The following is a 14,828-nucleotide window of genomic DNA, read 5'->3' as shown; positions in this document are numbered from 1 at the left end:
GTGCTTCACAATCAGTGCAGATGGTGATTGCAGCCATGAAATTAAAAGACACTTGCTCCTTCAAAGGAAAATTATGACCAACCTAGACAGCATATTAAAAAGCAGAGTCATTACTTTGCCAACAAAGGTCCATATAATAAAAGCTATGGTTTTTCCAGTAGTCATGTATGGATGTGGGAGTTGACTCTAAAGAAAGCTGAGTGCCAAAGAATTGATGCTTTTGAAATGTGGTGTTGGAGGAGACTCTTGAGAGTCCCTTGGACTGCAAGGAGATCCAACCAGTCCATCCTAAAGGAGATCAGTCCTGGGTGTTCACTGGAAGGACTGATGCTGAAGCTGAAACTCCAGTACTTTGGCCACCTGATGCAAAGAACTGACTCATTTGCAAAGACCCTGATGCTGGGAAAGATTGAAGGCAGGATGAGTAGAGGACGACAGAGGATAAGATGGTTGGATGGCATCACCAACTCAATGGACGTGAGTTTGAGTGAACTCTAGGAGTTAGTGATGGACAGGGAAGCCTGAAGTGCTGCAGTCCATGGGGTTACAAAGAGTTGGATACAACTGAGTGACTGAACTGAACTGATTGCGTTATATTGTGCTGTTATTTTCATAAAGCAAATCTAATAGGATTTCAGCAAAATACTTGATGCAATTATCAGTAGAACATTCCTGACATGAGTTGGCATCAGGAAAGAAAGACAGGGCCATTTCAGAACATTCAACTTTATTTTCCATTGACAAACACAAGATAAATAACATACATTTGTTAAATACACAGACTACCTATGACTTGAAGGCCATCAAAATTCTGATGTACTTTTCAGTCTTTTATTTTTGTCTCCACAATATTGAAGACTACCCTTTCAAACATACTGGAAGATATGTTTAGATATACTTAACATAATTCCTAGAAAAATTTTACATAAAGGTGACAGAAGTTTACCTTCCCATTGAACCCACTGGGATGGAATGCTGAGTAGGAGAGGTGGAGAAACATACAATTTTTATACTGAGCTTTACATCATTTATTAAAGTGTCAATGATTTCTATTTTTACTTATATACATTTTGAAAATAATATATTCATTTGTTGTAAGCAGATTAATATCATCAGTGCCTATTTTTAATTTGCTTCCTTAGAGAAATGTTCAACTTTATGTCATCTGTACAAAATTGTTTTGTTAAAGAAGAGGGAGAAAGTAAAATATTCTATCTATATATAGGAGGCCTGGGAAGAAAAAGAGTTTGGCAGTCAGTGATGACTTGAGTGGATTAAACATTTGCTTTTACAGAAAAGAACACTGGCCACTTCTCAATTTGTCCTATTGATGTTCAAGTGTATGAAGATAAACGTGGCCCCTTCCTCTCCTTGCTTCTGTGAAATGGTCTAAAAGGATGAAGAATCTTGACAAGTTGGAAACATATAGGTTTTCTTTCATCTCTTTGTCTTTGTTCTCTGTCCCACCCTCCATGTCTATTCCATAGGAGTGTCCTTTCAAAAGCTGAAAGAACACTGAAGTCCATCAGTAAGTCATATGCATTTTCTCCTGCTAAACATTACAGGATTTCTACAGAAATTGAAAACCATAGAAATAAACTATTTTCATATTAAAGTCTGATGATTGGCAAGCTTTTGGCTAGATATCTGGTTCACTTTAATTAAAAAAGCCAAAATATTCTAATTCTAAAGCAACTGACAGGGACTTCCCTGGTGGTCCAGTAGTTAAGACTCCGTGCTTCCAATGCAGGGGACCCGGGTTCGATCCCTGGTCGGGGAACTAGGATCCCACATGCTGTGGGGTGAGGCCAAAAAAAAGAAGAAGAAAAAAAAGTAAAGCAACTGACAAAGGAATTTAAGAGCTGATCAAAAAATTTTAGAAGTTCTATCATCTCTAAAATGCTTGATAAGCCTGAAAAGCCTAATTATACCTGATGTTAATCTCTCTCCTTCTTATATTTACTCCCATAATAAAATTATTTCATTAAAGCAGATATTAAAAAACAGACTCAGATCTGTTTCATCGATTAGTACATTAGCACATTGGAAATGTGAAACCATTCTCTCTCTTAAAAACAATCCCAGCTTCACCAATAGTAAATATTTCTGTTACTTTCTCTCCATGAGAAAATGGATAAACAGGCTGGAGGCAAGGGAGCCAGGGAAACAGTCTTTTTTTCTAAAGAAGAAATAAGCATTTCAGTAGATATATGAGTTGTTCATGATTTAAAACAAATTGATGTAAAATTTCTGAAAATAGAATAATTTTCATTCTCGATAAAAAAAATGTGTAATCTCTATATGAGCAAATATGGTATATACCTGATTGAACTGCATTTCTAAAGAATCAAAATGTAGTAGGCTTGTGGTATCATAATGTAATGGTTTACAACTCAACTTGTATAAGTGGAAAACCTTTAAATAGAATCCTCACTCAAGATTTATAAAATAGAGACTCCATAAAATTAAAATTCTTTGCTCTTTCATTATTTAAAAGAGTAAAGAGTAGAGAAGAGTGAGAAAGAAAATGTTAAGCAGCATGCCTTGAAGATATAATTCCATTTGATTTAAAAACTGATTGTTGACCTCCTTTGGGGGAAAAAACCACCTTACTTCTAGAAGTGCTGAAGTCTTTCATAGATGTGCATAGTTTCAGTTTTCCATTTGTCACTGTGAGGACAAAGTCAGCCTGTACTGCTCTTTTTACTTTCTTTAGTTTTATTCAAGGTGGACTCAATTCAAAAAAGGCATTCAGGGAAGGCATGTGAAAGATTTTACTTAATAGCTACAACATGAATCATTATAAAATTGAAACCTTTTGGGTGAGAGTAATCCAGGGGTAAGGAACTTTCACATGTAATTAGTATCCATATACATGATACCAGTATAATGGAGTTCTAATTTTTAAATTTGCCATAATTCTCTGTTTCATGGTTCACATGTAATCACTACCTGTTAGTTGTCTTAGAGTTTTGAACTGACAGCACCTTCTTAACAAATGTGCATGTGAGTTTTAGTTTGATTTTCAAATTTTGTAAATAGACTATATCATAACCTCCATTATGAAACATCATAGACATATGTCACCTCTTATTAACATTGTATTGCAACTCAGAAAACAGTTCTATCAATATAGCCACAGTATTAAATACTCTTTATTTAAAAAAATGATATAATCTCATTCACAGAACAATTCTGTTCACTTATTTAGACCTCAGCTTTAGCAGATTTCAGACATACACAATCACAAAGACAGCAATAAATAAGTAGTTGTGAAGATATGGCATGCTTGATGACCTAAACTTTGTACAGAGGTAAATCAAGGAAATTTCAGTTAGTCCGCAATAACCTTTTAATATGTTTGTAGTAATAAATACTCTACAGTCTCTCTGTGTCACTCACCTTCTAGTAACCTGCATATTTCAAAAGAAGCTTTTGGAATTAAGTATGAAAATAAATGGGTAATATATGTGTTTAAAATTTCAAAGAATGAGATTTTTCTATTTTCTTAGCTGACTTAATCCTAATACAAAAGGGCTATGATTATCAACATTGGGAAGACTGAAAACAGATCACTAATCTGGGGTCAAAACCAACAAAAACATAAAAAGTATTAAATAAAAGGCCTAATTCTTGAAAATCTAAGGATATTGCCACAGATTGTCCACCTTATTAAGATACTGTTTTGTCAGAGTTTTTAGTTTGTCTATTACTCAATGCCAGTGTGTTTTCAGGGTCTTTTACAGTTGACTTTTACATGAGCTTCTAAAATTTTGTTCCATAACATGGTCAAGAGGTCTTTTATATAATAAATAAGTGTTCAGTATATATGTGTGGCTTTAAATTGGCAATCATTTGAATCTGGCATGATTAAATGCTTATGTTTACTTAAAATGACTTGGTATATAGCTTAGGCAGATTTGCTAGATCCTGGGATAACACATTTAATTTCTTCAATTTAAAATATTTTAAAGATATCTACCATACTTATTTCATTTGAAAAGTAAACTGTTCTTATTGGTTGACATGTCATCATTCTCTTCTGTGATACAACATAGCTGAATAAATTCACTGTGTGGAAAATCAGAATAGCTTTGTAAAATCTACAATAGTTGATATCACATTTATTTTTACATTGTATTCACTTCTTTTTATTTGGTTTCCTAGGCCTCCATTTTTTTAAACCAGTATTGAGAAGTTTTGGGATTGTCATAATTTATGCATGCATTTTTTTCCTGCCCAAAACTAAGTATACTAGAGTAAACTTAAAGACTAAGGAACTTAAATTTGGAAACCGATACACTCTTCTGCAGTGACTTTAGATGTTTACTTCCTTAACCACATTGAGGGCTTCTGAACATCCTGAAATCTAACCTCAACTATCATCCAAAGGTCAATATCATTTAGGACTAACATTTCTTACCAGGTTTTTCATGTACTAACACGTCACATGCTGTTTACATAATTCTTCCTTTCCACTTCCTTTTTAAGCTGTTCAAAAACTGCAATCAACCACAGCTACCATATATCCCTGGGCAGGAAACTATTCCATAGTTAAGCATGAGTTTTAGGTTGTTTTGTCTTTATGAATTTCTGTGGTCTGATGAAAAGTGATATTTCTTTGACTGTCATCTCAATTACCACTTGGGAGTAGTAGTCTTAAATTATTAATACAAATGATTTACTTTGTTATGAAGCAATATGATACTCAACATTTGAAGATAAATTTGTATTTCTGTAATTAAACAAGCAGAGTTCACACTTTATCAGCTCAATGGTCTATAAAGTCATGAAGCACTTCAACCATATAGTGGGACCACACTGATGTGCACCTGGTTTTGGCAAATAATTATTCATTCATTCACTGAACAAATAGTCATTGAACACTTTCTATATTCCTAGTGTAAGGTGCTGGAAGAAATAACCCATTCAAGCTCACACTACTCGAATCTATGCTATGTGTATGTGTCTAAACCTAGGACCTAAAGCTTTGTCATTATAAGGTCATTTAAGTACAATTTTTTTAAAGTATGTAGTTTGGTCTCATCCTCCACGAGGTGACTTGTGGGATAATTCAATTCTATGGTATAGAGAAATTTTTAAATCTCCTTTTAGCATAGGTTATTTGTCATCATTTTTTCCCCAAAACCTAGACTAGTGGAACCACCACGAGTTACATAAGCACTCTCAGCAGATTTTGCCTTCTCACTCAATTTGACATGATCATTTAAATTGATTCCTCCTAATTGACTTAGCCTGGTAAACATATTAATCTAATAGATATTTTTCACCTCTTAAAATTAATTCTTCCCCCTTTGCCTACTGAATACACACAAAAAAAGGTAGTTACTATAAAGGAGTATAAATTTCAAGTTTCTTAAAACTGGGAAAACAATAAAGGAAAAAGCAAGTTAAACTCTGAATGAGAAACAGTAAGTTTGCAAAACAAGTGCTCTAAAGAGTACAAAGAACATTTTATGTAGGTCTGATTCAAAAGATTCTTATGTTTGTTGGGGAGTTGCTTTTATTTTTTTAAGTGTAATTCTCAAAATTTAATGTAGTGACCTGCTTGTGCCAAAAAGATATCAAGCTTAGCTGTCAAGGTTTGTGCACATAAGGAGATACATTTTAATAATAAATATTTAGATAGAAACTTTGAAGAGAGGGCAAAGAAAGTGCTGTGAGATATCAATATTATAATTTCCTTATCCTATAAATAGGCTAAACTATGGAAAGTCTTTATGGAAGCTTTAAAATATTTACTGGTCTTAGAATAGGAGTTAGTATTTAAATACACAAAAGACCGAAGAGAATATTTTGGGTGGAAAAATCAGGGAAAATAATTAGCTTAAGTACCTATATTTAGGGCTCAATCAGTCCTTAAATAGAATTTTGAAAAAAATCACTTCACTGACTCCCAAGCACAGTTTCATGAATCCTCTCCAGGCTTGTAGGAATTAAAAATGTAATCTAAAGGAAGAACATTTAACAATTTGGATGTTAATAAATTGTCATATTTGAAATAAATGGAATTAATTGACTCATTCAGATAATGAATAAACCTAATTACCAACCAAACCAAAACAGACTCTGTAAGGTTAGCAGCAAATTTGCATATTGAATGACATTTAAATAACATCAGTATCAATGAATACTGTGAATATGTTATACATTTTTTCATCCTAAATCAACTTTTAAAAAAAATTTAAGGGGAATGAAAGTGACACAGAAAGGAAGAGAGAGAGTAAAAGAGAAAGCAGAAGACCAAGGCCTTTGAGCAAAAATAAACTGTTGCCTTGTCTTCAAATATCTGTGTGTTGAATTCCCCATGTACTCAGTATATTAGAAAATTAACTATCCCTATACAGCCCCCACTACAGACCAAGATCATTTATAAAAACAAAAGAAGTGCTTTCACCTAATAAATAATCACACATTCAGCTACATATGGAAGAGACCCCAAAACACTAGACTGACATTAATCTATTTTCCTTTGCTTGTGTTTCAATACCTTTGGCACATAGGGGATTATTAATATTTTTGCTTGAGACCATTTAGGCCTTATATCAAAAATTCTGCTTCAATGCATAAATAGCAGCATGCCAGAGATGCCTAAATTCACAGTAAGATTTAAGGCTATTTTTTGCCAAAAGCTGTGAACATGCAAGTTGATTAAGTGTTCTCTTTCATGCTCCTGTCTGTGTTATTTCATTGGATAGTGAGATAGTCGGCACTTTAGGTCCATTATTAAAGTAGCTGGATACAGCATTTGCTACCTGGCAAAACTTTTGAAGAAGGATCTTTCTTAGCAGCAGATAAACCCAGGGATCCAAGATCTGGTTCAGTGAAGCCAGGCGAACAGCTATTAAGAAGAAGTGGCATTCATCCTGATTTTCTGTATTTGTCTTGCAGTGTTCAACTGATGTGTGATTGAAGATCATGTTCAACATCATTATCTAAGAAAAAGGGACATATTATTATTCCAAAGATTAGTAAAGTCATATGCATCTCCCCACATGGTACTTTGCACATGGTTAGTTTACAATAAGTTGGTTGTTGGATTAAAATGATTAATTCAAGCAACATTTATACTCACAGAACACAGCCCTGAATTATATAAGATATTCCTCTGGATTTTCCCACATTTTTGCCTATTCAACATGAGGCAGATTTTTTTTTAAGTACATATTCTCTGGCTCTTGGTCCTTGGGATTTTAGAAGTTGGAAAATAACACATCTCAAAATTAGCCAGAGTCATCTGTCTTGTTGCAGAAAATACCAGTAGGTTGATACCCTAATGGGTCAACACTTAAACAAAACCAAAACATATGTAATCTTAAACTTTGGTAGCTGTAACTAAAAAAAAAAAAAAAACTACTTAAGAAAAGATAGACATAAGAAAGGGGAAAATAACAGTTACATATTATTAGTATTATTATTATTGCCATTAGCATTTTCTGAATCCTTACAATTTGCCTGACACTGTGTCAAGTTCTTCATATGCTTTTAATAAATAATAGAAGATAAATACTACTGCCATCTCATTTTTATAATTGCGAAAACGAAGCTTTAATGATATAAAATAGCTGAGTCAAACTTAAACCCAGGTTCACTAAGATATGAAAGATAGCATTTTACCCTTCTGGGTCTCTACCCAGTCACTGCACACACACCATAATGTAAACTTCATGAAGGTAGGATCTGGACCAATACCTTTTTCCCCACTAGTTCATTCCCAGTACCTAGACTAATAATTAGCAGGTAGTGTTCAATAAACATTTGTGAATGAATATGTGACACATACATGAATATATTAATATATGACATCTATAATATACATAATATATTTATATTTGAATGAATAAATATTTGTGATTTCCACAGGAGAGAAAAAAAGTGTAGATTCATACACATCAGAAAAGGTATTCAAGCTCGTTAGTCCATTAGATAAATGAATGTTATGACAAAGTAAGAAGCCATTTTATATTCACTAGTTTGAAGAAAATGAAGCATGACTTTTCCAAATGTTAGTGAGGATGGGGAGCAATATAGACTTGCACACAGTAGTACCAAAAGCATGAGCTGGAGCAGCCACCTCGGAAGACAATCCAGCTCTGTCTCACCTGTTACCTTGCAGAAGCCCCACTCCCAAGAATGCACTGGCCTGAATTCCTGCACCACAGTGACTGTTCATTACCACATTGCTCATAACAGCAATAAAAAAGCAGGAACAACCCCAAAACAGGTTCACACTTGCAAGCAAAGAAAGGTGCTGACTTTATTACCAGCTCCTAAATTGGTCTTTCTAGACATGCATGGCTATTAAGCACTTCAAATGTGGCTGAAGAAAATTGAGACATTGAGAAATATAATGATTATATAATGAAATGATAATATTTTTATATAGTGTGTTAAAAACACATTATTAAACTTAGCATCATTTGTTTCTTGTTACTTTTTTTAAAACATTTTGTAAAATATTACACTAGTAGAAAATTTAAAATTATACATGTGGCAAGCATTTGTTGTTCACATTATATTTTGACTGAACTCTAAGTGTCGCGTAAGACCAACATTTATTTGGATGGTCTGTACTCAGGTCATATATCCCAAATTGAAGGGTTTGAAACATCCCAGAGCATCCTAAACACCAGAAACCTACTATCCACAGAAATGGCACTTACTTTCTTACAGTCACCCTGACTCAACACATCAGGGTCACCTGTGAAAGCTTCTTTTACCTCATCCTCTGCAATGTGGTTTCCTCTTTTTCCAGTCTCATCTTAGTTTAGCACTTCCTCTCATCTGATTTATAGTAATAACAGAGACCCCAATAGCACAAACAGATGTCAGCATGACACAAATTCGGCACCCTAAATCCCAGCTCTGATCAAATCCTCACCAGCTATACACGTGTCAACTCGGTCATACTGAACAGAGTTGTGTGTGTGGTAGTCGCTCAGTCGTGTCCGACCCTTGGCGATCCTGTGGACTGTAGCCCGCCAGGCTCCTCTGTGGAATTCTCCAGGCAAGAATACTGGTGTAGGCAGCCATTTCCTTCTCCAGGGGATCTTCCTGACCCAGGGATTGAACCCAGGTCTCCTGCATTGCAGGCAGATTCTTTATCCTCTGAGCTACCAGGGAAGCCCTACCAGGGACAGAGTTGAGTCACAGATTAATTCTTAAAACAATCACTCGCAAAGGGAATGGAAATGTCCAGGTTTTGCTTATAATATGGGTCTCTAACTGGCAACCCACTCCAGTACTCTTGCCTGGAGAATTCCATGGACAGAGGAGCCTGGCAGGCTATAGTCCATGAGATGGCAAAGAGTTGGACATGACTGTGTGACTTTCACTTTTCAACCCCCAGATCATGGACCAGTACCAGTCCATGGCCTTTTAGGAACCAGACTGCACAGCAGGAGGTGGGTGGTGGGCAAGGGAGCCAAGCTTCACCTGCCACTCCCCTGAGCTCCCCACACTCACAGTTCCCCACACTCGCATTATCACCTGCACCATTCATTTCCCCAACCCCCTCCATGTCCCCTACCTGCCCCCCACACACCCCCTACCCCTGGCCTGGCAGTGGAAAAACTGTCTTCCACAAAACTGGTCCCTGGTGCCAAAAAGGCTGGGGTCCACTAGCTTATAAGACAAAACCGTTCTCTGTGGCTTGCTTCAGTCCTTGACCAATTTACACCCACTATCTGAACAAAATTATGGCTCTATAAACAAAAAGAAGAGAAAAATGTGTAGACATATAGTCTGTCACTTCTTTCAAATTTTTTCCAATAAAAGGAAAAATAAATTGGACAAAGAAGTGAATGGTCAATAAAGAATAATCTAGTAAGAAACTGCAAACATATAAATCTCTAGTATCAGGAATAAAGCTTAATAAAATACAGGTGGTTGCATAATTACATATATGTATTGAGTTAAGTGAAAAAAAGAATGTAAGGTAGTATGAATATAAAGTTATATTGCTATTACAATTAAATGTAAAATATGTATTTTGATTTGTGGAAGGCAATGGAATTATTACTATTAAATAATTATTCAATTATTTAAACATTTTTATCTGTATAAGAACATTTCAAACAATTTAGGAAAGCCTTCTGTTTAAAGGAAATGAATTATCCCCTTCATTAATAAATATGAATTATTATAACCAAATTTATTTAAAATGAATAATCTAACTAGTATCTTCTGATGCTGACTCATAGCCCTGTGAACTGAACACTACCTCCCACATGTGATTAATGTTACGGCCTCAAGATGGGGAGATTATCCTGAATTATCTGGGTAGGTTCAATGTAACCACATGGGTCCTTAAAATCTGAGAACCTTTCCAGCTGTGGTCAGAGGGAGATGGAGCCAATAATTAAATATGTTTGGCCATTTACTACTTTTCAGGAAGTGTTCTGAACCTCATCTAAAATGATTTAAGAACTCATATAAGTTACATCTTCATTTTTTTTTACAAAATAAAATATTGAATTTCTCCCACTTTGTATAATCAGGAAAATTCACAAAATTACTTATTAAGATGGAATTTCAGTCATTTTATAGTCTTCCTTGATTATTCTAAAATTAATTTTTATGAGGCTAATAATTTAAAATTATTTCATTAGGCTAATACAGGTTTCATATGCCTAATATTGGTTAGTCTACTGTAATTTCCCATAATTTCCTATTGACAATGCAGTGATTATGAAATTATGAAACCAAGCCTTGGAAGCAATATCTGGCACATGGGGAGAGACACTCTAGCTTTTCCCAGAATTCATGACATGTACAGTATGAAGATAATTGGAATTAGAGGCAGTGAGTGTGATATTACTATTTCCAAATGGCAGCAGGGATGGAAATAGAACTCCTAATTTCTTGTCTAATTGTGAACATAAATGCAAGTTGTTATTTAGTCGCTCAGTTGTGTCTGATTCTTTGTGACCCCATAGCCTGTAGCCCTCCAGGCTCCTCTGTCCATGGGATTTCCCAGGCAAGAATACTGGAGTGGGTTGCTATTTCCTTCTCCATGGGATATGCCCGACCCAGGGATCGAACCCACATCTCCTGCACTCTCACTTTACCACTGAGCCACCAGGGAAGCCAAAATGCAAGTTAGCATCCATGGATATAGCAAGGAAATGAGTCTTCAACACTCCTTCAGAGCTTCCAGCACGGAATCCAGCCCTGTGGACACCTTGGTGTCCTGTAGGTGTCCTATATTAGACTTCCTTCTATTTACGGAGCTAAACAGAAATTACAATTTTTGCAAATATTTTTTAAATGATCAGACTTCAGGAGAAAAACTCTGACATCAATATGTAGATTTCTGGTAGATTAATTATTCCTATTAGTCCCATTCTACCAGGGACAAGGGACAAACAAAAAACAGGATGCTTTCTAAATTCCATATATATGTGTTAGTATACTGTAATGGTCTTTATCTTTCTGGCTTACTTCGCTCTGTATAATGGGCTCCAGTTTCATCCATCTCATTAGAACTGATTAAAAGAGACTCAGATGTATAGAACTGACTTGTGGACTCTGGGAGAAGGCGAGGGTGGGATGTTTCAAGAGAACAGCATTGAAACATGTATATTATCTAGGGTGAAACAGATCACCAGCCCAGGTTGGGTGCATGAGACAAGTGCTCGGGCCTGGTGCACTGGAAAGACCCAGAGGGATCGGGTGGAGAGGGAGGTGGGAGGAGGGACCGGGATGGGGAATACATGTAAATCCATGGCTAATTCATTTCAATGTATGACAAAAACTACTGTAATGATGTAAAGTAATTAGCCTCCAACTAATAAAAATAAATGGAAAAAAAATTTAAAAATTAAAAAAAAAACAAAAACAGGATGCTTGGCCACCATGGAAGCTATTATTTTAGGAAATACACCACACAATTGCTCCTTCAAAATGACAGTCTGGTCAAGAGAGCTGTGAGACCAACTCTGGTTGAAGGGAGCAGTTACTTTTCTGCCTGAATCTTCCCCAGGCTTCATATGACTCTCCCAGACAGGCCTCTTGCCTCTCCTCTGGTTATCAGCAGGAAGAGAGAGTTCTTTTTGTACCATGATAAGAATGTACACAACCACATTAGTAACCCTTAAATTCTCCATCCCTGCCTAGTGTCAAGGGCAATTACTTTTCTTCATCCTAAAGAAAAAAACAAGATCTGTCCCTTCCCCAGTGAGAATGATCTTTTAAATGTACAAAACACTAAAATGGAAACTGTTCTTTGGGTTTTTTTTTTTTTTTTTTTTTAATCACGCTGCATGGCTTGCAGTATCTTAGCTCCCTACCAGAGATTGAACCAGCCCCAGCAGGGAAAGCATAGAATCCTAACCACTGAATCTCCAGAGGGTCCCTGGAAGACCATTTTTAATATTCTGCATTTGGATTTTATTTTACTGCAGTAGGATTTTTAAACACACATTTAAAAACCTTCAGTACTTTATTTCCTGGTTCAAAAATGCCTTGGGTGATAGACTACATGTATCTATTGAAGATGATACATAAGAAAATCCAGAAAAATTAACTTGTGGGGAGGGAATAAAACTTTTATTTTTCCCTTATGCTCTATTATGTGGTTTTTATGATTTCCAGATTATTCCTAATCTAAGTGCCTAAAAGAACTTTCCTTACAGCCAATTTCATCTATGCTTCTTTGTTTTCTGTAATTCTCTGTTGTCAGGCTACAGGAGAATAAACCTGCTTTACTGGAAACTCCCGGTACAGTGTGATAAATGTGCTACGTTATAATACACTCAAACCAGCCTGGGCCCTTTGAACCACTTAATTACATAATTTGAAGGACTTTCATGGGAGGAAGCTTCACTGTAGATTTAAGAAATAACTGTAGTCTTTCTGGTTTGATTACAACCCTGTTCTCAGGTTGCCAAATCATCTCAGCATTCTAGACTCTGTTTCAGAAGCTTTATCTAATCTCAAAACTTTGGAAATAAACAGTTCACACACATTAAGAAAAGTTACTAGAAGTGGCATTATTTCATCTTCACTAATGTGTAATTTTATTAAATGTTTCAAAACAACAACAAGCCAAGAATCAGCAAAAGCAAATCTTACCCTGGCTCTGCCAGCATTTATGACTTTAGGCATGTCACTTACTCTCTGTGCTTTATTAAACTTAATATTAAACCCTGGGGCTGGACTGGATGGTCTCTTACATACTCTTCTATGGCTAAATTTGTTCTGATGAATTCTGGGGCAAAGCTGGAAAATGAATAAGGGTTTAATTTGGAGAAGAAAAAAAAGAAAGAAAAAGAAACCAAAAGGTAAAAGGTGTAGAACCAAAGACAAAACTTTTCTGTAGGAAAACTCCACATGTGATTTTTGGGAAATTGAGGAGAGAGGAAAACTACAAAGTTAGAAAGTGGACAGTATAAGAAGACAGGGACAAGAGTCATGAAGCTCCAAGGGGAGATACTACAGAAGCTGCAGACGTAGGCAAACACACAGATCGGAGTTCAAGGCCTGCCATGAACCTGACTCAGCTCTGTTTCTAGTCTGGGGTCCAGTTACCTAACTTTGGATCTTGATTTCTCCTCTTCTCTAAAACACCATTCATTCACGCTTACTGAACATCTTCTCACCTAGTAGTGCAGTTGTGGAAGTTAAAATGAGATAAGGATAATTGGCACCTTGAATCTACACAGCATACCTCTCCCCAGCCCCAGGCTATGGTACTATTGCATAGGCTTCCAAAACAGAATGCTTTGATGTTCAGAGAAAGAACAGGAAGGCTTATGGGGAGAAGTGCAAGGAAATGAATGCATGATCTACAGGTCTGCTTTCCTTAAAATTCTACCTAATAGAGCCCTTTCAAAAAAACCCCCAAAACTTCCAAATTCGCACCTTAAAAATATTTGAAAATACGTTATTATTATTCAATCATTATATAGGAGGGGCCTCAAAATTATAAAGAAGCTTGAAGTCTGCCACCACATTATTTGGTACCAAGGAATTACTCTCTCCTCTCAGCTAGTATGAATTGTAAAACTGGTGTGGCTCAGTATAACTGGGTACATGTGTTATGTCTAGATAAATTTTTATCTTTCTATTAGAATAGTCCAAAAATGTCAGTAACAAGTATACAAACTCTGGCTCAAAAGAGCAAGGCAAAATCTACTTTATAAAAATATTCATTCCTTGGATTATAGATGATGAATTAGCTTTGTAATACATGTCAGAAGAGGTACTTTATTGTATTTCAAACTTTTGTATCCCAGGTGTCAAGAGAAAGTCTAGACAATATGTCTTTGTCAAAGTGTAAGGAACATTAATCTAAAAATATTTAGAGTTAAGGCAGGTTTTTTTTTTGTGCCAAAGTATAGTTTCCTTTAAATCCCAAGTACTCTATCCTACTACTGTCTTACACTCAGAAAACCACAGTTAGTGACAAAAGCAGCTAAGTGGTTAAGGAAGGAATCAGAGGTGTGGGCTAGGTTTTGTGGGCAGGGATATTTTACTCAATATAAATATAACAGAAAATTAAAAACAAGTGACCAATAAAAGGACATTGTTCAAATTATGGAACATCTATCAGCATGCTAAATATATATCAGTATGCATCCCAATGCTAAAATTTAAAATCATGTTTTTGAAGAATAATTAACAATACAAAGAAATGTTCAATATTTAAAAGTGAAAACAAATGTTTATTACATAACATAATCCAAAAGGAAAAAAACAACTCTGTGTGTATATATATAGAAAAATACTAGAAATAGTTAACTTGGAGTAGGAAGTTAGGGTCATTTCTATTTTCTTCTCTATATTTTTCTTTGTTTTCCAGATTC

At 35.5% G+C, this 14,828-nt stretch overlaps 1 protein-coding gene across 7 annotated transcripts in view; it reads right to left on the bottom strand.

Moving 5' to 3' along the window:
* Nucleotides 1–14,828, bottom strand: part of PTGER3 (prostaglandin E receptor 3) — a 225,914-nt gene that overhangs the window by 175,809 nt on the left and 35,277 nt on the right. For 3 of the 7 annotated variants that reach the window (XM_020891712.2, XM_020891711.2, XM_020891713.2), the window contains exon 2: nucleotides 6,777–6,956. In XM_020891712.2, the coding sequence (XP_020747371.1) occupies nucleotides 6,777–6,956 (180 nt within the window). Of the gene's footprint in view, nucleotides 1–710; nucleotides 1,811–3,137; nucleotides 6,957–14,828 lie in introns of those variants that run through there. The other 4 variants (XM_070467934.1, XM_070467935.1, XM_020891714.2 and 1 more) reach the window with 4 other exon arrangements.

Source organism: Odocoileus virginianus, chromosome 5 (assembly GCF_023699985.2).
Source record: "Odocoileus virginianus isolate 20LAN1187 ecotype Illinois chromosome 5, Ovbor_1.2, whole genome shotgun sequence".
NCBI classification, from domain to species: domain Eukaryota; kingdom Metazoa; phylum Chordata; class Mammalia; order Artiodactyla; family Cervidae; genus Odocoileus; species Odocoileus virginianus.
The sequence above is the reverse complement of the archived record's forward strand: the minus strand, read 5'-3'. Positions and strand labels throughout refer to the sequence as shown.